The following is a 22319-nucleotide window of genomic DNA, read 5'->3' on the forward strand; positions in this document are numbered from 1 at the left end:
TAGAAGTGGGAGGGGGTATTAAGAAAGATGATTATGGTATTTTGGGAAAAACGTGTCACATTTCTTATAATTAACTAACTTACCTAATTTCTTTAATCTAATCAAATTAGTTAAATGGGTCTTATATTAAAGATCGGAGGAGTAATTGACAAGGATGTTGAGGAGGCAAGTTCCTAGAAACTTCGAATGGCAACAAGATTGTGAGAATAAGAATCTGAATCTTATCCTTCAATCTCAACGCACAAACCAACTACGAAGGAGGATGGCATTTTCCGGTAACTTTCGTTTTGTCTGTCTATGTGACCACATTTGGAATCTATCATCTCCTTCAAACTTTGCTTCCTCACAAATTAATTACAACTGGCTAATTATCTTCACGTCCACAATTAATTGACTATAAATCATTGACCTTTTTCCTCTCTCTTTTTTTTGAAAAAAATGTAAAAAAAGACCGTTGAAATAAAAAAATTACAAATAAAGACCTATGATAACATTAGTATAGGTTTTGACAATAATTTTTATAAACCGATCGCTATGTACAATTTTTCTATTTCAATGGTTTCTTTTTATCATTTTCTTTTTTTCCCTCCTTATCATAAGCACTTTTTTCTTGTTTTTTTTTATAAGAAAGTCTTCTTTTTTTTTGCCAGTCATAAGAAAGTCCATTTACACATATTTATAAAATGTGAGGTAAATATGTGTTAAGAATGTATTTACAAACATTTAATATAAGTTAACTCGTTACATATAACTAATAGCCATGCATGCACGCCATTGCGTCAAAAGGGACTTGGCAACCACCGTTTTCTTTTGAAAACATCTTACATATGCCCATTTAGTTCTAAATATAAGATTTATTTTGTAATGTAAGTTATATTTTAAAATACGTCTTATATTTAGAATCAGAAGAAGTATTGTGAAATATGAAAATAATAATTTGTTTGGAAGCATTTTGTGCGCAAATGAAAATGAATTTTGGCAAACCCATCTCTTTTTTTAAATAAAATAAGTCAATTGTATTATATGAAAAAATATAAGTAAGTAGATAATCATACATAAAAAACAGCACACATCAAGCACCAATTTATAAGGAAGTTCACACCAGACAACATAACTTCAGAACAACCATTAAAAGTATTCTAACCAACCATCAAATTGAGGCCTCCAGAGATAAAAGCATACAATAGCCAGCTTTTGGCAATGGTATTAAAACCATGGCCACAAAGCAGGGCAGAGAGATACACCGGGGGAGTCAACTTTAAGGAGGACCGGGACTATCATCCGCCGACTAATGACTAGACTGAAACGGAACACTACAATTACGGATATAGTAGTATCTCCGGTTTTAAATACTTTTTTATATTTTTAATATAAAAATTAGTTGATTAATTTAACTAAATTAAAAAAAACTAGTTAAAATAGTTATTTAGAATAAATATGTGTTATTTTTTTTAAATATTTTTACTAATCATGTGTACTAACTAAAACTATGATTTAATAAAACATTTAACATATGTAACTACTATAAGGATTATCTTTTTAAAAAAAATATTAGATACAAAGTGGATTAGAGTTTGATACTATCTCCGGTCCTTAATAGAAGACTAGTTGACTAATTTGAATAGATAAAAAAAAACTAATTAAGTTAGTTATTTATAATAAATAAATATTCTTTTTTCTAAAATATCATCTTTAATCTAGTGTATTGGTTAAAATTACCATTATTACAAGGACTGCCTTAGAAAAAAATAGATAAATATGATAGATAAAATAAATTGAGGTCTTATATTATTTAGAATCAAAATAAAAGTTGAACAAGCTCAGAATCAAATGTGATATTTAAAACCAAATTAAAAGTTTAATATTTAAAATCAAATTAAAAATTAAACTATTAAAAAATTTAGTTATTACTGCAATTTAGATTACAAGCTAGAGATTTCAAAGAACACGCTACGTGCTTGTGACATGGTTCCAGGGCACGTGTTCAATGAAGCCATGTTGAAGTAATTGAAGCCATCGTTTTTGAACGAAGTTGGGGAAGAAACAACCGGGAAGTGATGGCTTTAAAGTTAAGACAATGTCATGGGACAAAGTCCTAAACAAAAGTCAAATCATATGACTATAATGAGTGGAGATCAAGCAATTGAACGTAGACGGTGCACAATAAATCGCGCAAGACAACCGACAGAATGTCGCCATTTTTTTTTTTTTTGGAAATTCAAATTCAACAAAGAGTGCCATTTCTATTTCTAATTATTTTCAAAAGTAACTAGAATTTCTCCCTAAAACCTGCACAGCTCATTAATATTACACAGACTTAAATTTTACAAATCGTATCATCGAAAAAATAGTTAAAAGAGGTAAATAGTGGAAAAAATAATTTCCCCTAGTTCATTTGAATTTAACTCTAATGTATAAGGTGTTGGCACCAAATGTATAAGTTGATATATCAAATACCAAATATTTTATTAAAAGCAAAAAAGTTGCAGCTTCCTAACTAGAAAAGTAGACAAATCTTGATGAAGGTGCTATTCAATTGGATGGTGGAAAATTACGCATGTGGACCCAATTTTTTTGCACATAAATTAATATCTTCAATTCTTCATATCTAACAATACATAGTACTCTTTTTGTCCTGAATATAATACCCATTTTATAATATAAATTATATTATAAAATAAATTTTATATTTAGAATCAAAAGAATATAAAATTTATAAAAAAATAGTAGTATATCATATCTACAACATAACGCTACAATTACTTACAGGAATGAATAGGAAAAAGGGAAAATTACAATAAGGTCTCAAGTAAAAAAAAATTAAAAAATAAGTCTCAGAGGTTGTTATTTTCACTATAGGACTTGTCATTATAAACTGTTGAGATTGTTATTGGGACTTTTTGGTAATTATTTTTTTTCTGTGGGACTTGATTATAATTCCCCCTAGAAAAAATGGCATTTCCTATTTAGTACTTCTCAGTTATATATATATATATATATATATATATATGGATATATATTTATATGTGAGGTAGAGTGAATGTTCTTTTTTTTTTTTATTGACAGATCATATTATTGAATTTTTCACATGAATATAAAATTATATATTCACTTCACTAATATGTAGATGATGTATTTTTAAACTCCACAAAATATATGGAAGGGATAAAGTTGATGTAATAAATTTTAAAGCAGAATTAACTAGATTTAGGGTTTTTACGGATTCAATAAATCATGTTTTGAAAATATGCTATAAAGAGAACTGGAATAGTATGATAAATAATAACACGAATCCTTTCATATTATTATAGGTGTTATGATAGAAATATGATAAAATTATAAAAGATAGAATAATAATTTATGAATAAATCAGCATAAGATTGTTTTATAAATAAGTAGGCAAATTTAACTTATATTTCATTTCTATCAATTATAGAACAACCAGACCATTGCATGATCCAAGAGAAAATGCAGGAAAAAGGGAACGGGTTTCCTGAATACCAAACATCCATTTAGAATGTGACGGGGCAATATTTTTATTTCCTTACCCACTTTTTCTATTCTATGTGCCGCCCAACGTTTTGGGAAACAAAAGTTCAATATAATAAATAATTAAATATGCTTTCATCAGATTGCGTAACTAAGATAATTATTTAAATTAACTAATTAAAAATTTATTCCACTGCTTTTGAATCGATCTCCGTGTAAAAATTTCACCAGTTTATAATATTAGACTTTACAAGAGACTGTTGAAAATAAAAAAATTACTAATTATGATTTTTAATATAAGAACTAGTTTGACATTTAAATTGGTTTTCAATATAAAATCTCCGTTTATTTTATCTCTCATGTTTATTTATTTTTTTGTCAAGGTGGTTATTATAATAATTGTACATGTTAAATGTTTTTTAGTAAAGACATTTTAGGAAAGATAATATCTATTTATTATAAATAAATAATTTAATTTTTTTTAATTCACTCAAATTAATTAATTAACTTTTTATATTAAAAGCCACACGCAGTACTATGCGTGGAACTGGTTGGCTTCGGTTAATCATTCATGTGGGAAACGAGTTAGCGGTAATTAGTTAAGAATTAAGAATTAATATTGGTTAATGTTTGTTGGCAAAAAAAAAAAAAAGGATTGTTTGATGTCAACATCTACTGTGTACGTAATTTCATATTTTTGGATGTGACCAAAAAGGCATCCAAGGCTTTTAGTTTAATAAATCCAAACATATGGGTCCAAAATAAATTAATTAATATCAGTAGCACAATTAAAATGCATGTTAGTACAAACTTATTTATATATATAATTATGACTTGATTATAAAATATGAACATCGTTTGTTTTTACCATGTGATATTTTGGATATTTAAATTCAACTCGCAATAAATGATTTGTTTTATGGCATATGGATGAATGATTTTAACTTATGAGCTCTCTGTTTACTACCTTAATAAAATAGTTTGAATGTTATACTATTCACACTTTGAACCTATTTTTGCCCTTAGATTAGAAGACCATATCCGCACGTGCCTTTTGTATAAATAATAATTGATACTATTATAAATATAAGAACTAATTAACTAACTAATTTATAGAGATCAAAACAAAATCAGTCATATTAGTTCTCCGTAACAAATATGTATTAACTTTTTTAAAATTCTCATTTTGATTATTTACATTTGAAACTTTTTTTATTGATAAAAACGCCCTCTAGTATATATAATAAATAAGATTGTTGGTGAAAATAATAATAAATTTATGAAACAAAATGAATTAAATTATAATATTTATGGCTAAAACTTATCTTCTAACCAATTTTTATATTTGAAACCGGATAGAGTACCGCTACATAATTCTTATTTTCACACATGACACATGAAGGATTAATTCAAATTTCTCACAAAGGAAATTTTTAAACATTATTATAAACTACTTTATCAATTAGTTTTACCTTTAAAAGTATCTCTGCAGGATTTTCATCAGTTTTTAAACCCCTGTCCAAACTATAATTTTTCGTAGCATTTTCACTGCACAGAATAGTAATAATTCTTTTTAAAAAAATCACACTATTCCTAGATGAACCCTAAATAATGAAAAGAATAATCTTGCGATTCCAAATATATGACAAAAAAAAATATTACAATAATTATATAACCATCCCCCGTGAATTAACAATCTCAAGCAATAATTAAGGATGGGTCAAATACAAGTAAAGATCTAACGTTTAAACCAATTAAGAAAATTCTTTGTATAAAATATGCCACGAAAGTCTCCGATGAGCTCATTATATATCTAATCATAAAATACTAATGGTGATCTTACATAATTATCAAACAAATCATCTTGGGATATGACTACATGTCACAGATGATTTTCTTTTCTTTTTTCTTTTTTTGCCCTCCAAACAATAATAATTAATAATCTGACACGTAATCCATTATAATTACATGAAAGGAGATATTTATCATGATAATGTAATCGAAGTCGAATAAAGTTGGGTGCCAAAAGGGCATATGCCATTTCCTTGTGGGAATATTAATCTTATCGTCACAACTTATTTATTTTCTCAGTCTGAGGCTTATCTGAAGCTGATCCTCAAACGGGTGGTTCCAGATTTGTTTTTGTTCTTACCTTTGTTAATATACAAAACAAAAAAGAATATCGAGTTTATCAACAGGACGTGTCAAACGGTGCGTTTTCGTGGCGCCTACACTTTTCACTTCAATGGTCAGGAGAAATCACATGGTGACCTGAGGATGATGTTTCAATCGCTCGGGACTTCAAAGACGGACCACCACTGTGCTGTGACCATCACACGGCAATAATCACAAGGGCCCCAGGTTTATGCACCCAGGTGGGTTGAATCCGTCAGCTGCAAATTAATCCGGATTAATATGAAGCCGAGTTGGCTGTCAACTAATGAATAATGTGAAATGAGGATAGAATCCTTCAAAAACAGTTTTTTAATTGTGATTTATAAAATATGAGATAAACATATAAAAAAAATTAGTCTCAAATTGCATGAACAGGTGCTTTTGATTGAGTATGACCTAAACTTTTAATATTATTTTCCATCCTTAATTTAATACTGTTTGATTTTTATTTTGATCCTAAATATAAAATCTCAATCTATTTTGCCTCTCATATTTATGTATTTTTGTTTACAATGTAATCCTTTTAAAAATAGTAGTTTTAGCCAATACATTTGATTAGTAAGGATATTTTAGGAAAGAAAACACATATTTATTACAATAGCTAACTTAACTTATTTCCTTAACCTACTCAAATTAGTCAACTAGCTCTTATATTTAGGATCAGAGGTAGTATATTCTTAATATTTTTTGCTCCAATAATAGATCCTTAATAGAAAAATACGTTTCATGATTAAGAGATCGTGATAGTAACTTCAATTTGAAGTTAAAGTGAGAAGAATAATGAGCCTATGATCTGATTTGAAGGGCCCATGGCAATCTTCTAAAGCAAGCAGCATTGTATTTGTGAATATCGTAATCACCGTTTTTTGAAGTGGCTTACTCAAACACTTTTTGAAGGAGGGCCATGTGTCCAGTGGGCTTGGCCCATAACCAGAAGTACTAAGAGGTAAGAAGTTTGATGTTAGCATGGAATGTGGTCCAGAAATGTAATTTGCTAGTGGAGTGACGCATGAGCTTTTTGGTTCGTATTTTTTTACCAGTAGTTTTCTCTCTCTGTTTTTTTTTTTTAAACTTTTTACCAAGAATGTACTATCGAGTTCTGATTTTATTTCATATTATAAAATTATACTACCAAAATTAAAATGGGATGAAACTGTAAATTTAGACAAGAAAATTTTTCAGTCTTCTTTGGCCAAAAAAGAAAATTTTTCAGTCTGAAAATTAAAAAAAAAAAAGAGCCCATTCTGTTGTGCTCATGATTGAACAATTCTCTCATCATGCGAATTCACGTGATTCTGGGAAATGAAACTTTTTAATAAAGGCCGCTGTCGGACAATAGATAATCATATATATTGATCATCACCATGATCGAGAAATTCTTTTCTGTTTGTTGTTGCATTTCATAATATTAAAATACTGATAATATTAATTCTCAATTTCGAATTCACCTAACTACTATATTGCAGGTCCGTGGAAAACATGGACTTTTTCTTTTGTTTTGCCAAGAACTGAAATTGATCCATCTTCTCTGCATATAATTGTAACTTACAGAAGAGAAATCATAAGAAAATGAACCAGCTCAAAAACCAACTACAGGATGTGCATCCATGTTCATACCAGCTCTAAAGCAAAGGTTTTTGCGTCAAGTCACAATCCAAAAAACGCCCATGCGTTTCTCCGAATCATCTGATATCCTGTCTGTCTAGTTCAGAAGTCATAATGCAGACAAAACTCGGTGGCACAACAAACTAGGAGGTTGTTTGCTTATTCTGTTTGCAAAGAACAGCGAAGCAAGCATGATGATCACTCATTAACCCCACCACGAGATCCTGCTCCGTTTAAAGCGAGGGATCACGTACCAAAAAAGAATCGATCTTTGTCCTGGATTCAGTGAATAGCCCCTTTTGTTCGGGATACATGGCAAAACCTAACAAGTTACTTTTTGCTTTTTTGGCTCAGATTTTAGCTATAGTAGCCACCATTCCGGGAATATTTGGTTTGCTCTGGGGGCATCTTCCTCGGATCCGTTTGTTCAGCAACAACTGGACAGGGTTGATAGGCTGCCGGGTCAAACGTTTAACATCGAATTCGCACATTACTCTGGGTATGTCACAGTCAACCTGGAATCTGGGAGGGCACTGTTTTACTGGTTCTTTGAAGCTGCTTCAGACCCTGAAACGAAGCCTCTTGTTCTATGGCTCAATGGAGGTCAGTAGTCAAAACATTATTTATTTATGTTCGTTAACGTTTCGTTTGCTTCATAATATTGTGTCCTTGATTTGTAGCTGTTTTAAGGTTGTGAAATGTCTGTCTTGTATAGGACCTGGCTGTTCCTCCATTGCCTATGGGGAAGCAGAGGAAATTGGTCCCTTTCACATTCGGCCAGATGGCAAGACCCTTTATCTAAATCCATACTCTTGGAATCAAGGTAAATAAAATAGAACGTACGAGGGTGTTAGCATTTTCTTAAAATTCCTCTCAGATGCAGATGTGTCAGTCTAACTATTTGTATTGTTTTTATAGTTGCCAACATTCTTTTTCTTGATTCTCCCGTTGGAGTTGGATTTTCGTATTCAAACACTTCATCCGACATAGAGAACAATGGGGATAAGAGGACTGGTATGAGTCTAACCATTTAGCATCTCATGTTTCTGCTTTGGAATATGTGCATCTCGTACCACTCAAGTTTATTCTTTCTTCATGGCCAGCTGACGACTCGTTGGAATTCCTATTGAAGTGGCTTGAGCGGTTTCCTCAGTATAAAGGAAGAGATTTCTTTATCTCCGGTGAAAGCTATGCAGGTAAATGAAACTCCAGAATTCCCCTTTGATATAGACAAAGGACTACAACCTACAGACATCTTTGAGAATCATGGTTGGGTGGTAGGGATTGTGTCATCAAAAGGATTGGTTTTTTACTTGAACACTAACAGACATAAGAAAATAAAGTTGATGGGATCAGATCACATGTAAACTATTTGGCTCCTTGATTTCACTATGCTCAGTTTTTTGAGAGATTTCATCTTGTTCTGATCGCTGGGTATGCATCACTTGTTGGACATGTGTTTCAGGGCATTATGTTCCTCAACTTAGCCAGGTTATTGTGAATTACAACAAGAACGCCAAAGAAAAAGTTATCAATCTGAAAGGTTACATGGTATAGATTTTGTCACTTCATGAGAATAATTCCTGAATGTTCTGCTTCTCGTCACAGTACCAATGCAGTGAATAATATATCCGTCTGTTGCAGGTAGGAAATGCCCTAACTGATGATTACAATGATCACAGGGGAGTTGCCCAGTTTTTGTGGTCATCCGGTTTGATTTCTGATCAAACATATCAGCAAATGAACCTTCAATGTGATCACGAGTCTTTCATGAATCCTTCAGATTCATGTGTAAAAACTTTAGAGAATGCTGACAAAGAAATTGGCCTCGTTGATCAGTACAGTATCTTCACTCCTACATGCGCTGCTAATGTTAGCCAGGCAAACGAGCTGGTGAAAAGAAAGCATGTGAGTGTTACCTTAAAACTATTGATTCTCTGTCTATTTCATTTTTCCTCTTATTCTAAACACAACAAAATTATGAGTGGGAAATCTACTTAAAGATGACATTTTACTTGAACATTTTAATTCTCTCTAAATGAAGTTTTTTCCTGCTGAAGCAATTCTAATGTTTTGAATTATCCTCTATATATTATGGTGAACTTTTTTATGCAAAAGTTGATTTAAAAGCATTAGTTAGTTTTGGGATCTTATTATCCACGTAAGTCATAAAATTCATCCCAAAATCAATGTTGTAGATACACGAGATGATTGGGAATTCTACCGATAATCAAAGATACGTGAGAACCTAATTATGTGATTATGGGACATGTTCTTACTGATATGATATGTCATGTCATAGAAAATTGGCAGACTTAGAGCCGTATACGATCCTTGCACTGAGAAGCATTCCACTATATACTTCAATCTACCTGAGGTCCAGGAGGCTCTTCATGTTGATCCAGCTCACAGGCCTGCTGAATGGCAGACCTGCAGGTATTTTATGATCATTAGGGAAACAATTGAGGGCATCTATATGTTTTTCCCATGCAACATGTACTATAAAACAACAAATGGCTTAGGCATTCCATGTGATTTATCAGAATCCATTTAAGTTATTGCCATACAGGATTAATAAACCAAGTGACATGAAATTTTCCCTTCATATGTTTAACTAGTAAATGAGATGAACATTTAGCAGTTAGCTAACATCCTTTCTTTAGTTATTATAAAGATCAAGTTGAAAATCTGAGAAATCTTGCAACTAAATCAATTTTTTTAAAAATATTGCACCATTATTTTTCTTTCCTCTGTGTGGGCTTCTATATACTGCTTTGAAATGTAGACAGTGAAATGTGTCTTACTCTCAATGTTTTGCAGTGACAAGGTAAGTGGAAACTGGAAGGATTCTCCATTGACAGTGCTTGATATTTACCGTGAACTAGTTCAGGCGGGACTGAGGATATGGATGTTCAGGTTACTCTCTGAATATTTAATGCATATGGTTGATTTGCACCATGTACAAAGACACACAAACACAACCATAACCTCAAATCAAATGCATTCACTGCTGATGTTATGTTGCCTAAGGCAGTATGACTCAAATCTTAATCTGATGCGAGATTAGACCGCATAACTTGTGGTTTGGATATATAACCTTCATAAACTGGGTTGCATCAAATAAAACTATGAAGTATGCATTTAATAAATTTTCCCTCAGAACTGATGTTTCCTCAAGCATTGGCTTTTGTCCATACTAGATATTTAAGCGCAGGTTTTGCATGTTAGGAAGATAACCTCATGTAGTTTGATGCATTTTCTTGCTAGTTAGTAATATAGAAGGTTGTGTGGAAAGATTGTGTGATCAGTGATAGTGATCACTTAGGTTTTGTTATTTGAAAGCATCAAAACTTCCATTTCATGTCTTCATTTTCATTTCAGAATTTCTTTTTGTTCATGACAAATTTGTTTCACAAATCCTTTGATGTAGTTGGAAAAGCAAAAAAGGTTTTAGTGAAAGAGAATCTTACTATCCACACTCCTCATGCATGTGATTTGGAACTCAAAAAGGCCATAAATTTTTGTGCAGAATGTGATCGAAACTAAATTTTCTTGAACATTGTATACTCGCGTTTCCTCTTCATTTGCTATTTCTTTCACCAATCATAAACTCTCTTTTCCCATATGACAGTGGTGACACAGATGCTGTGATCCCAGTGACATCCACTCGTTACAGCATAGATGCTCTGGAACTTAAAACTGTGAGCCCTTGGCGTCCTTGGTATGATGATGGGCAGGTAAGTGATTGTACAACCTCTTTGTTTTTCGTGTTTCAATATGTTGAAAGAGATAATGTAAATAGATAGGCTTTGAGGCATGGTAATCAGTCTCTTATTAGCTGCATAGAAAAGAAAAAAAGAGAATGGCCGGTAAAAAGAAGCTTTGATATTGTGTATTTTGCATTTTCACTAAATAAATTTGATACGCGATGAAACAAAGATTTAAATTTAAAGCCTCTTGCTAACTGCTAATACCCTTTACTTATAGTCTAGATTACAACTACTGGTGGTTTTATTATACTTCATCTTGGCGTTTTTATAAGATACAGCTTATATTTTAACTATAAGTTGTTTCTTATAAATAGGCCTGGAGGTTTTGTCGTCAGATTCTTCAGCATAATATATGGAAGAAGTTCTGTGAAATACTCGAGTCTAATATAGTACTAAACCATACGCACATACATACATAGATACGAAGGAACCGACTTGTGATAAATGTCTGAAACTCGTTGACAGGTGGGAGGATGGACACAAGAATATGAAGGACTCACTTTTGTGGCAGTAAGGGGGGCAGGGCACGAGGTTCCTCTGCACAGACCAAAATATGCTCTCTCTCTCATCAAAGCCTTCCTTGCTGGAACTTCCATGCCTTCCCTTGACCTTCAGCTTGTCAGTGCCTCTTGAAATCGACTTTTCATTTTGTTCCACTTCAGACTCTTTAATTAAATCTTCAATTTAGCTTTTGAAGCTGTGTCACTTCTCTAATAAATTCTTGCTCTCCAGTCCTTTTGCTATATGAGCAACACAGTTCATTATATCTGCTATTTATACTGTTGGAAAACTCAATGTACTGAATACAAGTTAAATCCAAGTCCTTTTTTTTTTTTTTTAACAGTATAATCCTTGATATTCCTATTTATCTCTTTATGACTAAACATAACCTTTTAAAGATACTCCTCTTGAGATGCCAAATACTTCATCGGGTGTTGTTGCTTGATATGTGAAACTGGGCTTTTTTGTTTTGACCCCCTTTTTAAAGTGGTAGTGAAACACGTTTAGTTCTTAATCGTTACTCTCGCGATGTTTTGAATTTGATCAACGAATTTCTAAGCACATAATTAGTATTCTGCAGAAACACAGAAGTTTGCCCACTTTTTGTCAGTGACTTCCCATTAATATGGAAAGAAAATTAATGACAATAATCCCATACCCATCAGACTAGACAGATAAAAAATTTAAAAGCAGATGAACTAATAATAACCAAAAAAATCATTCTTAAACATTAGTAAACACAATAGATTTTACCCAGAAATCATTTATCGGATTGATTGTGCATTTCAAATTCTAGTTACTGAACAAATCTCAAAGGCACTCGGTTTAACTTGCATTATTCTCGCACTTGACAAATATTTTAACTGAGAAAGCATTTAAAGTAGATATGTTGGGCATCAATGGGAATCCCCTTGATCTTGGGCCCCCAAAGTGATACTGCTTGGGCTGGGTCGCTATGGTTTGGGCCCAGTGTGACATTTTTGGGCCACAATGATTGCTATCTGAAAAGTTCTGTCCCGTACAGCTGATAAAACTTGACCACGCAAAAAACAAAGAAGGAAGAATTGTAATAAAATCTTTTAAAAAAAAAATTATTAAAAACTCTCAATAATAATTAAGTAGTTTATACTGATAAGTTCTAAAAAAAAAAGACAATTTCTAACTTTTTTTTTGGTAGTTATATTTTTTTGTGACACCTCATTATAATTCTCACAGCAAAAAAATAATGCCACTAAATAAGATTCGGCCATGGAGAATTGGAGATTGGAGATATTTCCTTAATTGACCTGAAAGCGACATATGTATTACAAACAAAAGAATAAAATAAGATATTTTCTTGTGATAATTATTTTTTCAAATAATTTGAAACAAACATTTGTCATGAATAGACGAGTGACGTTGGAGAGGGAATAAAAAAAAACGGTAGGCCATACTTTGTTTTCTTAATAAAAAATATTAAATAATTGTGGCCACCTTATGTATTACTTCTAATTCTAATTATAAGACCTTATTTATAAACTGTAAATAAAGTTTTATAACTAGAGGCCGAGATAGTATGTTATCTTTTTTAGTTTTTACAGTTGAAGATATTACCTGCTTTTATTAACTAAATTAAATACTATCTCTTGGTCCTTAATATAAGAACTGATTGACTAATTTGAGTAGATTAAAAAAATTAGTTAATTTAGTCATTTATAATAAATATGTGTTGTCTTTTTTAAAATATTCTTACTAATAAAGTGTATTAGTTAGAATTATTATTATTATAATGATTATTTTAAAAAAAACAAATAAATATAAAAAACAAAATAAATTGAGATTTTATATTTATGATCAAAATAAAAATTAAACAAATTTTGATATTAAAAATTAGAAGCAGTATATTGCTTTTGTAACACGAAGAGAGGAAGAAAATTAACTAAGTACGTTATTTGTTTGCTTTAATCATTTTCGACAAAAATTAAATTACATCTTTTTACTTTTATAACAAAGTCTGTCTTTTTTTTCCCCCACATCCTCCAACAGATTAAACTTGGCTAGAGCCCGCAGGAGAATGAGGTCGTGCTTATGCATGTGTTGTGTTTTGTGGTCTCAGCACAGAGCAGGGAAGTGATGAAAGGATAAAACTTAAAAGGAGGTTGAAGTGCCTCCACAGGTTGGTTTTCACCCACAGCTTCAGCTTCTTCCTCAGTCAGTACTCGCTAAGCTCAATCGAAAGCTTCCTCTTCTATGGATATAACTGTATCGAATTGTTCTACTTGATGCCTTTGTAAATTCATGGCCCTGCTTAGGTTTCCAGTTTCTTTGGAGACCTTTGATTCAAAGAAGGCTAATTTCCCTTTGAATTCTGCTGATCGTAGCTCTGGCTTTTCGCCTTCTAGTTGCCTTCATGCGCTTCGAGCTTGCGCTTTCGTTTCTTTGAGCAGGATCAAGTACGTCCAAGTCTCTAGGCTCGAAAATGAGCTAACCGGCGTTTCTGACGAGGGTTTGGACGAGGGGAATCTGAATTCGAGATTTGAACCTGGGAAGAAAGTTCGGGTGGCAAAGACGGTAGTGAACAGAGCAGTTGAAGTGGATTTGAAATATAGATACAAAAGGAAACCTAGGAAAGGTGGTACACTTGATATAGACAAGTTCTTTGTATATGATGATGATTTTGATGTAGATTACTCTTCCATACGGATTGACTTGAGCTCTGAACTTTGTAATGCGATCTTGAAAAGGCTTGTAAAGAGAAGTGATAGTAAATCTCTGGTGTTTTTTCAGTGGATGAGGAGCAATGGGAAGTTAGAACAGAACATTGGCGCGTATAATGTGATTATTCGGGTGTTAAGCAGGAAAGGAGACTGGGATGCTGCGGAGAAAATGATTCAGGAAATGAGAAGCAAATTTGGTTCTGAATTGAATTTTCAGGTATTTAACACGCTTATCTACACATGCTCCAAACGGGGTCTTGTTGGGCTAGGTACAAGATGGTTTCAAATGATGTTAGACAGTGGTGTTCGTCCAAATATTGCGACCTTTGGCATACTTATGGGGCTTTACCAGAAGGGTTGGAATGTTGATGAGGCAGAGTTCACATTTTCAAAGATGAGGAGCTTTGGAATTGTATGTCAATCTGCATATTCAGCAATGATAACTATTTATACCCGTTTAAGATTGTATGAGAAAGCAGAAAGAATTATTGGGTTGCTGAGAGAAGATGGAGTACTTCTTAATCCGGAAAATTGGCTGGCAGTACTAAATGCTTATAGCCAGCAAGGTAAAATGAAGGAGGCTGAGGAGGTATTTAAATCAATGCAAGAAGCAGGGCTTTCCTCCAATATCATTGCTTATAACACAATGATAACTGGTTACGGGAAGGCATCTAACATGGATGGTGCTCAAAGCCTTTTTCTGAATATACAGAATGTTGGGACGGATCCTGATGAAACCACTTACCGGTCTATGATTGAAGGTTGGGGTAGAGCTGGTAATTTTGAGCAAGCAAGATGGTACTACGATGAGCTGAAACGGTGGGGATACAAGCCCAATTCCTCCAATTTATACACACTGATAAAATTGCAAGCGAAATATGCAGATGAAGAGGGTGCCATGAGAACCCTCGCTGATATGCTGGAGACCGGCTGTCAGTATTCTTCTATACTTGGGATTCTTTTGCAAGCATATGAGGGAGCTGGAAGAGTTGATAAATTGCCACTTCTGCTGAAAGGTTCCTTCTATCAACATGTTTTAGTCAACCAGAATTCTTGCTCCATTCTGGTCATGGCTTATGTAAAACATCAATTAGTGGATGAGGCCTTGAAAGTATTGAATGACAAAAAGTGGAATGATCCTCATTACGAGGATAATTTGTATCATCTGATTATTTGCTTGTGCAAAGAGATAGGTCTGCTTCAGGATGCTGTTAAAATATACAGTCAAATGCCCACACATGGCCACAAGCCAAATCTGCACATCTCATGCACTATGATTGACATTTATTGTATCATGGGTCTCTTTGAGGAAGCAGAAAAACTGTATCTGAAGTTGAAATCTTCAGAAACCTCCTTGGATATGATTGGCTTCAGCATTGTTGTAAGAATGTACGCCAAAGCTGGATCTTTCGAAGATGCTTGCACTGTTCTGGATGAAATTGACAAACGACCAGATATCATTCCTGATGTTTTTCTGTTACGTGATATGCTCCGCACTTATCAACGATGTGGTATGCTGGATAAATTATCTGACTTATACTACAAAATCTCAAAAGATCGAGCAAATTGGGACCAGGAAATGTATAACTGCATCCTGAACTGCTGTGCACGTGCTCTGCCTGTAGATGAGCTTACTAGGCTTTTTGATGAGATGCTTCAGCGTGGATTTTCGCCTAATACAATTACCTTCAATGTCATGCTTGACGTCTATGGAAAAGCCAAGTTATTCAAGAAGGCTGAGAGGTTGTTCTTTATGGCTAAAAGGCGGGGCCTGGCTAATGTGGTTTCTTACAATACAATTATAGCTGCATTTGGGAAGAACAAGGACTTCAAAAACATGTCATCGACTGTCCAGAAGATGAAATTTGATGGCTTCGAAGTTTCCCTGGAAGCCTACAATTCAATGCTAGATGCTTATGGAAAAGATGGTCAAATGGAGACCTTCAGAACCGTATTGCAGAAAATGAAGGAATCAAGATGTACCTCTGACCACTACACATACAACACCATGATCAATATTTATGGAGAGCAAGGATGGATTGATGAAGTCGCAAGTGTGCTCAGAGAACTGAGAGAATGTGGACCTGGACCTGATTTGTACAGCTATAACACATTGATCAAAGCATATGGTATTGCTGGAATGGTTGAAGATGCTGTAGATTTGGTTAAGGAGATGAGAGAAAATGGAATTGAACCTGACGACATAACCTACAATAATCTTATCACGGCTCTGAGAAGAAATGACAAGATTTTAGAAGCTGTTAAATGGTCACTGTGGATGAAGCAGATGAAATTGTGAATTTCATAAAACTGCACTCTGAAAGCGGTCTTAGGCCTTTCAGTCGTGCTTCTGTGGAAAATATCACGAACTCCAGGTCCTACTTGAGTACAGTCTAACCTTTAGCTTCCTTGGTAAGATATATATTTATTTTTTTAAAAAAATATTTGTTAATTTTGATTCTTACTTTGTAATCCAATAACTCATGCTTCTGAGATTTTATCACTTGATCGAGTGATTACATGATCTTGTATTCTTACAAAATTCCTTGACAAAAATGTATACGTTTTCTGGATGGTAATTCATACGAACTGTGGTTTAATTGGACAATGTCTGCTTCCCTGCCTTTAAAAGAGAGAATAATAAATATTTCTTAAGTTTTCACTTCCACAATTCGTTGGCGTCACGCTCCGATCAAATATTACAGGACGTGTCCTTCTTTGCTGCTAATGATATACGTTATATGCATTTTGCAGAATGAGAGTTAATTCATTAATCATCTTTCTAAATGTGACCTCAAGTTTGAATATTTTCTGTTTGGACTAAGTACTCTCAAAGTAGAATTTTGGGCAATGTTTTAAGTTCTGATGCTGATTCCAGATATCCGGGCTTTTAGGGGAATAGCGGTACGGGATGGTGACTACTCAAAGTGCAACAAGGGGACGGATAGGACTGGAATTATTTGGCGGCGGAGAGAAATGGTCAAGATTTAAGTATAAACTTTTAAGTGTTTATCATTAAAATTAAAATTTTCAATAAATACATGATTGAGTTCCTTTTCCCCTTTATAATTCAGCATTTCATGATTGAATTCGCCAAAAAATTTTTTTTTTTCATGTTGTGTTTTTTTCTCGAAAAATATGATAAATGCTCATACTTCATTTTTGTTATAATGAATTCTCTGGGATTATCAACTGAAGGAAGATAGGTGTTGCTTGGGGCTCTGATGAGGAAGGAGTTACTAGAACATTAAACGAAGAAAAAAGAATTGTAGTTTCCAATCCAAGCATCCATATTTGAAACCAAAATTATGTCTATCCCATTATGCCTACAATTCGTCTACGATTCTAGTCTTCAATACAATATGTTCCAATTTGCCACATTTCCCAAACAACTTGCTATGCAGTTATTATCTGCATTAAGTTTGACATTTGTCATGAAACGATTCTTATAATTGGATATCCAAGTGGTTGTAAAGGCTTTCTTTTGCCACAACTATTGTCTAATCAGTTGTATGTTAAGAGTCCTACTATTATGCCTATAAGACTATATAACATAGTAATTTTGAAGCATGGGAAATACGAATAATGTTGAAAGTCATTTTCCTATCTCTCACACTCGTCTCACTCTCTGCTTAGTATCATTAGTATCAGAAATACACTTCTAAGATGCATGATTCTATGCCAAATTATGGCAACCTCCTGTCCTTTTCTCCTCTCCACCGAAATAAGTGCATTCATGCATTATAATATATGTAAACGGAATAATGCTTTGAAGTTGCTTTGTCGGGCTGTTAGCTACATGCTGTAGGGGGAGACCAGCTGCAATTATCTGGCACTGAAAAATTATAGATAGCCATTAGACATAAGCTTACAAAAGAGGATGAGAACCTCCCAGTTAAGAATATACACATGCACCTGCCAAACTCCCTTTTCAGTAAAGCCTAATTCTGTCTGTTAACGAAAAGTAAAGCCTACTCCTGACATGTTTACATATTCTACATATTATTGACTTGTTCTGCTTATTTTTTATACAGTTTATCTCTAGAGATATCTCACAAGGAAAACGCCACTGTCAATTAAGCAGCAGAGCCGGGTGAACAAAATTGTCAAAATTGTCAACGCCAAAATCTTACTGGGAATTCATTCCCTATATGGTGGAACAGGAATTGAAGCTTTTCTCCAGTTGAACCAGAACTGTATAAATAAGATCATAGTACATTCTGAGCATTCTGGCAACGCACACGGGTGCTGGAAAATATCCTTGGGGTCCGATATCTATCCTTCCTAGGCATTTCTTGAAGCCAACATAGGTCTTTGTTCCCCCCAAGGCTTCCAAGACAGGTTGCCATGGAAGCGAAGAATGTTTCTGTGGAAATCCATGATTCTAGTAGAGAAATGCTCAGTTGAAGAAATATGGTGACTCTAGGACCTTCTGCAAGTCAAAATCACCTCTCTCTGGCAGTGCAGGGAATGTCAATCCTGGGTATGATTTCTGAAAGCCCTCCAGCAACTGCAAAATTATTGATTGTTCAATTATGACAAGTTTTTTTTCCCTTTTGTGCGGCTAAATTATAACAAGATTAAAGCAAACAAATAATGAGGTTTGATTTCACCATTCTATTGGTCTAAAAGGAAAAAGCTACTCAGCTCCTAATCAAGGACAATTTTAATATATCTGGAGCTTAGATGCAATGATAGTATGGTAAGATGGGAGAATAACACTTAGTGGATCAGCGTATGCACAACTCTCTTTGGTCAAATGGTTCAGTAAATAATGATCATTCCACCCTAAAGCAAGTATAAATACAAGGTCATGCCTAATAGAGACACAATCTTTTATTTCGCTGTACAAATCTTTCAGGTCTTGATAATAAGCTATTTTTCTTTTGTATTGTTCCACAATACTCAAGTTAAGTGAAGGCCTCCAGGAACTTGCGTATTTGATCATAAGAGAACAGGATAACTCTTCTCTTTTCACCAAGTATTCCTACAAAATAAATTCAAATTCTCATGAAACAGCAAGAAGAAGGCAAGGACTTACATTTTCGAGTATTGGCGAGCTATAAAGCTCCACAAATTGTTCTCTAAGAATCTGATTCATTTTCTCCACATCACATGCATGTGTCCAGAATGAGTCATGAACCCCTGCAGACAAATTATTTTACGGAGTTTAAGCACCAACGACATAGACGCCAATTTTTTACACTTTAAGATGCAATAAGTTATTGCACTTCCACGAGAGTTTTAAAAATGCCTGTTTATAATTTCATTGGCAAAATTAGACTCTGAGACCTGCAAAACGCAAGCCAGCATCCCTGCAGGCAAGAGCAGTCATCATCATGTGTGAACCATCCAGTGAATGTACAAAATTTGGAGGAAATGCGGTTCTCTGTTTTCTGGCATTAACCTGGAATACCATAGTGTAAGTAATAAGCAAATGGTTAATAAAGACAGACTGACAGGAATAACGGGGTTAAAGGGGTTAAAAAGGGGAAATAAAAACACTTACTGCATCACCCTCCCGCTGCAAAGCCAAAACCTGAAGAGTTGTTTTGACCTGCGTTACATGGTAAGACCTCCGTTATTCTAGAGATCCAAAATAAAGGTCTAAAAAGCAGTTTTAATAACTACCCAATCTGAAGTAAATTCATTGGTGCCACGGTGGGTTTTCTATAAGCCAATAGCAGCAATATTCCACTATAAGAATTTTGCTGAAGAATGATATGGTCCAGCATTTAAGTCATCAGTTCCAATGCCTAGGGGCAAAAACATTCTTGTCCTGTTTTTCAACAGTTGAGTTGTTATCGCACAAATGGACCTCCAAGCAGCAAAAGAGCCGGAACAATTTTCCTTTAGCTACCAAAAAGGATATATATATCTATATATATAGACATATATTGAAAGCAAGTCATTCACTGAGATTTACGATCAACAATCCAACATAGGGTTGCACCTGCTGAAGTAAGCGGTGAAACACCAAGGCAGCAACAATTACAAATGCCAAATGATCGTGACAATATGTTACAGAAGGAACCACATTAATCAGTAAATGGACACGCATGCTTCTTTAGTCTGATTGTCACAGACTTGTATCCTTTTAGCTGGCATTATTTACCCCCTTGTCAGCGACTCATTGTTAAGCACATTAATGCCTAGAATATAACATGAACGGGAAACAGTCTATGCAGATGGCTTACCAGATGACGCTCAGTTTTGCAGTATGGTTGTACAACAGGAAGACCAAGAGGAGTGGTCCATCGAACAGCCTGATGGTCAGAAGCAATCACCTAAAAAAAAAAAAGACAAATAATGGACGCAAATACATTAACCGCATAAAAAAGTCTCAAAACCAAAAGAGATGTTGAGGTGACGACAGTGTTTACCTTTGCACAATCACCAAGCCAATTCATAATGCCACGTGCAGCTTCAAAAATTTCCCCAAGGGCATCCAATGTCACCTGAAAAAAGTAAGGATGGTCACATGACTAAGTCAGCATGACACAGCAGATTAAAAATGTAAAACAGTGTCTACATATTTTATATGGCATAGATGAATTAAACCCAGGTGAACATGAACACTCGACTAAGAACATAATATTATGAAATGACTGCCTCCATTTCAGCTTTCATTTGAGCATCGTTTCCCAAAGATTACTTTTAAAACTAAATCAACAGGAACCGATCCTGTAAACGATAATGATAACATATCAAGGAATCTATTACAGTCTCTGACGGCTACAATATAATTTTCAAATTCAATGGAAGGATGCTTACTTTCGCAGCATAGCATGCTGCATCAAATATAAGTTTGTCATCGGTTATGAGGCCTTTCTCCAGTAATCTTCTTTTTATTTGCTCTCTTGCCCCAACAAAAGTCACACCATACACTGAAGTCATAACTGTCTGTTTGACCAGTTTCCTATCAACCTGAAAGTGTGAGACTTAAGTCTAAGAGGAAAGAAAAAGGAGAGATCCTGACCGATTACCGGAGCATATATTGTGCAATATGCATAACTTCACCCTTTAAAATGAATACTGACCTTGTCAATTAAAACCTTTGCTAATAAAGCTTTTGGATTTGTAGTAGGATCTTCACTGCTATCCCTTATCATGATATCATGAACCCTGCCCACATTTATAATTTATAATTGAAGTAACAATACAATATTAATCATGCACAGTAATTCCAAAATTTCCTTCGCACATAAGAGAGCCTTCTCAAGTAAAGTTATTCCAATGCAGTGCACTTGCAATTAACAGAGGTTGATTTGACATACCTAACAGCAATCTCTGAGTAAACATCAGCTGGTTTTTCTCTGGCAACCAAGTTAACCGCAGCAGCCTCCAACTGATAGCATATTTAATCCAGTCAAATGACAATAATAGATGTAACAGAAATCAATTATCAGGAGCTAACCTTACATCAAAAAATAAGACAAAATAGCTGCCACATATATTTTACTGTTAATGTTCCTTGTTACATTATGGCATGTTAAAATCACCGATTCACTATAGTGTGCTAAGACTACCAAGGAAGGACACCATCTATTATGTATTAAGCAAGCCATCTTGTATGGTGCTGTACGAGTCAAGAAAAATCAATTATCTTAGCAGACATACTGAGATTTCTAAATTACTTAGTGATAGTTGCAAAAAAGAAACAACCATAAAAACTTAAGATCATCAAAAAAACAAGCGAATATAAAAATCTCTATTGAAAGAAGCACAGAGAATACAAAAGTAATTGCAAAAATGAATAAGAGTTAAGTAAACCTACACAATCTCTGCCCAGGGCTGCATAGTGCTGTAAGCCATTACAGGAACCATCCTAAACATATAGCAGAAAAGTGTTACCAAAACTATCTTTTAAAAGACAAAAGATAAAGCAAACATTTTTTTTAAAAGAAAGCTGACTAAATAAGGTATAGGTCTTTATGATGAGAACAGGCTATTATGCAGTTAGCTCTAGTGTTTTGTGACCAAAATTTTCAACTACTTTACTTTTCTCTCTTTAACCTATTGTAAAATTTTAGGTTGTAAGTTCTTATTAAATGACAAAAGGAAGGTTGTACGTTCTTATGAA

General features: G+C 33.9%; 3 protein-coding genes across 7 annotated transcripts in view; 2 read left to right on the forward strand and 1 right to left on the reverse strand.

The window, feature by feature from the left end:
• On the forward strand, positions 1 to 18806 carry LOC114749628 (pentatricopeptide repeat-containing protein At4g30825, chloroplastic). 4 transcript variants are annotated; one of them, XM_028938149.1, is made up of 6 exons: positions 1 to 5; positions 9330 to 9335; positions 11311 to 11317; positions 13810 to 16648; positions 17115 to 17215; positions 18271 to 18806. In XM_028938149.1, the coding sequence occupies exon 4, from the start codon at positions 13818 to 13820 to the stop codon at positions 16533 to 16535; it is 2718 nt and encodes a 905-aa protein (XP_028793982.1). In that variant the 5' UTR covers positions 1 to 5; positions 9330 to 9335; positions 11311 to 11317; positions 13810 to 13817; the 3' UTR covers positions 16536 to 16648; positions 17115 to 17215; positions 18271 to 18806. The 4 variants fall into 4 exon arrangements, with proteins under 4 accessions (XP_028793982.1, XP_028793983.1, XP_028793984.1 ...); XM_028938150.1 differs by lacking the exons at positions 1 to 5; positions 9330 to 9335; positions 11311 to 11317 and having other exon boundaries at positions 13648 to 16648; positions 17115 to 17227; XM_028938151.1 differs by lacking the exons at positions 1 to 5; positions 9330 to 9335; positions 11311 to 11317 and having other exon boundaries at positions 13648 to 16648; positions 17131 to 17215.
• Positions 155 to 11847, forward strand: LOC114749606 (serine carboxypeptidase II-2). The gene is made up of 11 exons (XM_028938127.1): positions 155 to 275; positions 7600 to 7872; positions 7985 to 8092; positions 8188 to 8283; positions 8373 to 8465; positions 8735 to 8820; positions 8914 to 9177; positions 9572 to 9705; positions 10090 to 10185; positions 10901 to 11006; positions 11505 to 11847. Exons 1-11 carry the CDS (start codon positions 155 to 157, stop codon positions 11670 to 11672), a joined length of 1545 nt encoding a protein of 514 aa, XP_028793960.1. The 3' UTR covers positions 11673 to 11847.
• The window catches only part of LOC114749626 (DNA-directed RNA polymerase 3B, chloroplastic), a 10075-nt gene continuing 5817 nt past the window's right edge, over positions 18062 to 22319 (reverse strand). The window contains exons 10-19 of one of the 2 annotated variants that reach the window (XM_028938147.1): positions 22014 to 22064; positions 21514 to 21584; positions 21277 to 21361; positions 21011 to 21163; positions 20620 to 20694; positions 20434 to 20523; positions 19746 to 19793; positions 19529 to 19643; positions 19278 to 19381; positions 18062 to 18746 (exon numbers count right to left, since the gene is read on the reverse strand). In XM_028938147.1, the coding sequence (XP_028793980.1) occupies positions 18636 to 18746; positions 19278 to 19381; positions 19529 to 19643; positions 19746 to 19793; positions 20434 to 20523; positions 20620 to 20694; positions 21011 to 21163; positions 21277 to 21361; positions 21514 to 21584; positions 22014 to 22064 (903 nt within the window). In that variant the 3' untranslated portion in view covers positions 18062 to 18635. Of the gene's footprint in view, positions 18747 to 19277; positions 19382 to 19528; positions 19644 to 19745; positions 19794 to 20433; positions 20524 to 20619; positions 20695 to 20807; positions 20921 to 21010; positions 21164 to 21276; positions 21362 to 21513; positions 21585 to 22013; positions 22065 to 22319 lie in introns of those variants that run through there. The other variant, XM_028938148.1, reaches the window with a different exon arrangement.

The sequence above is a fragment of the Neltuma alba genome, unplaced genomic scaffold (genome assembly GCF_004799145.2).
Source record: "Neltuma alba isolate B1F8T4 unplaced genomic scaffold, ASM479914v2 tig00006103_pilon, whole genome shotgun sequence".
In the NCBI taxonomy this organism is placed as follows: Eukaryota; Viridiplantae; Streptophyta; class Magnoliopsida; order Fabales; family Fabaceae; genus Neltuma; species Neltuma alba.

What these genes read in the sequence shown, in the direction of transcription:
- LOC114749606 (XM_028938127.1), top strand. Translation starts at nt 155, where the DNA reads ATGTTGAGGAGGCAAGTTCCTAGAAACTTCGAATGGCAACAAGATTGT. An exon ending in AAGGAGGATGGCATTTTCCG is followed by an intron (nt 276 to 7,599) that starts GTAACTTTCGTT and finishes AAACCTAACAAG; the next exon opens with TTACTTTTTGCTTTTTTGGC. An exon ending in CTTGGTATGATGATGGGCAG is followed by an intron (nt 11,007 to 11,504) that starts GTAAGTGATTGT and finishes ACTCGTTGACAG; the next exon opens with GTGGGAGGATGGACACAAGA.
- LOC114749628 (XM_028938149.1), top strand. Translation starts at nt 13,818, where the DNA reads ATGGCCCTGCTTAGGTTTCCAGTTTCTTTGGAGACCTTTGATTCAAAG.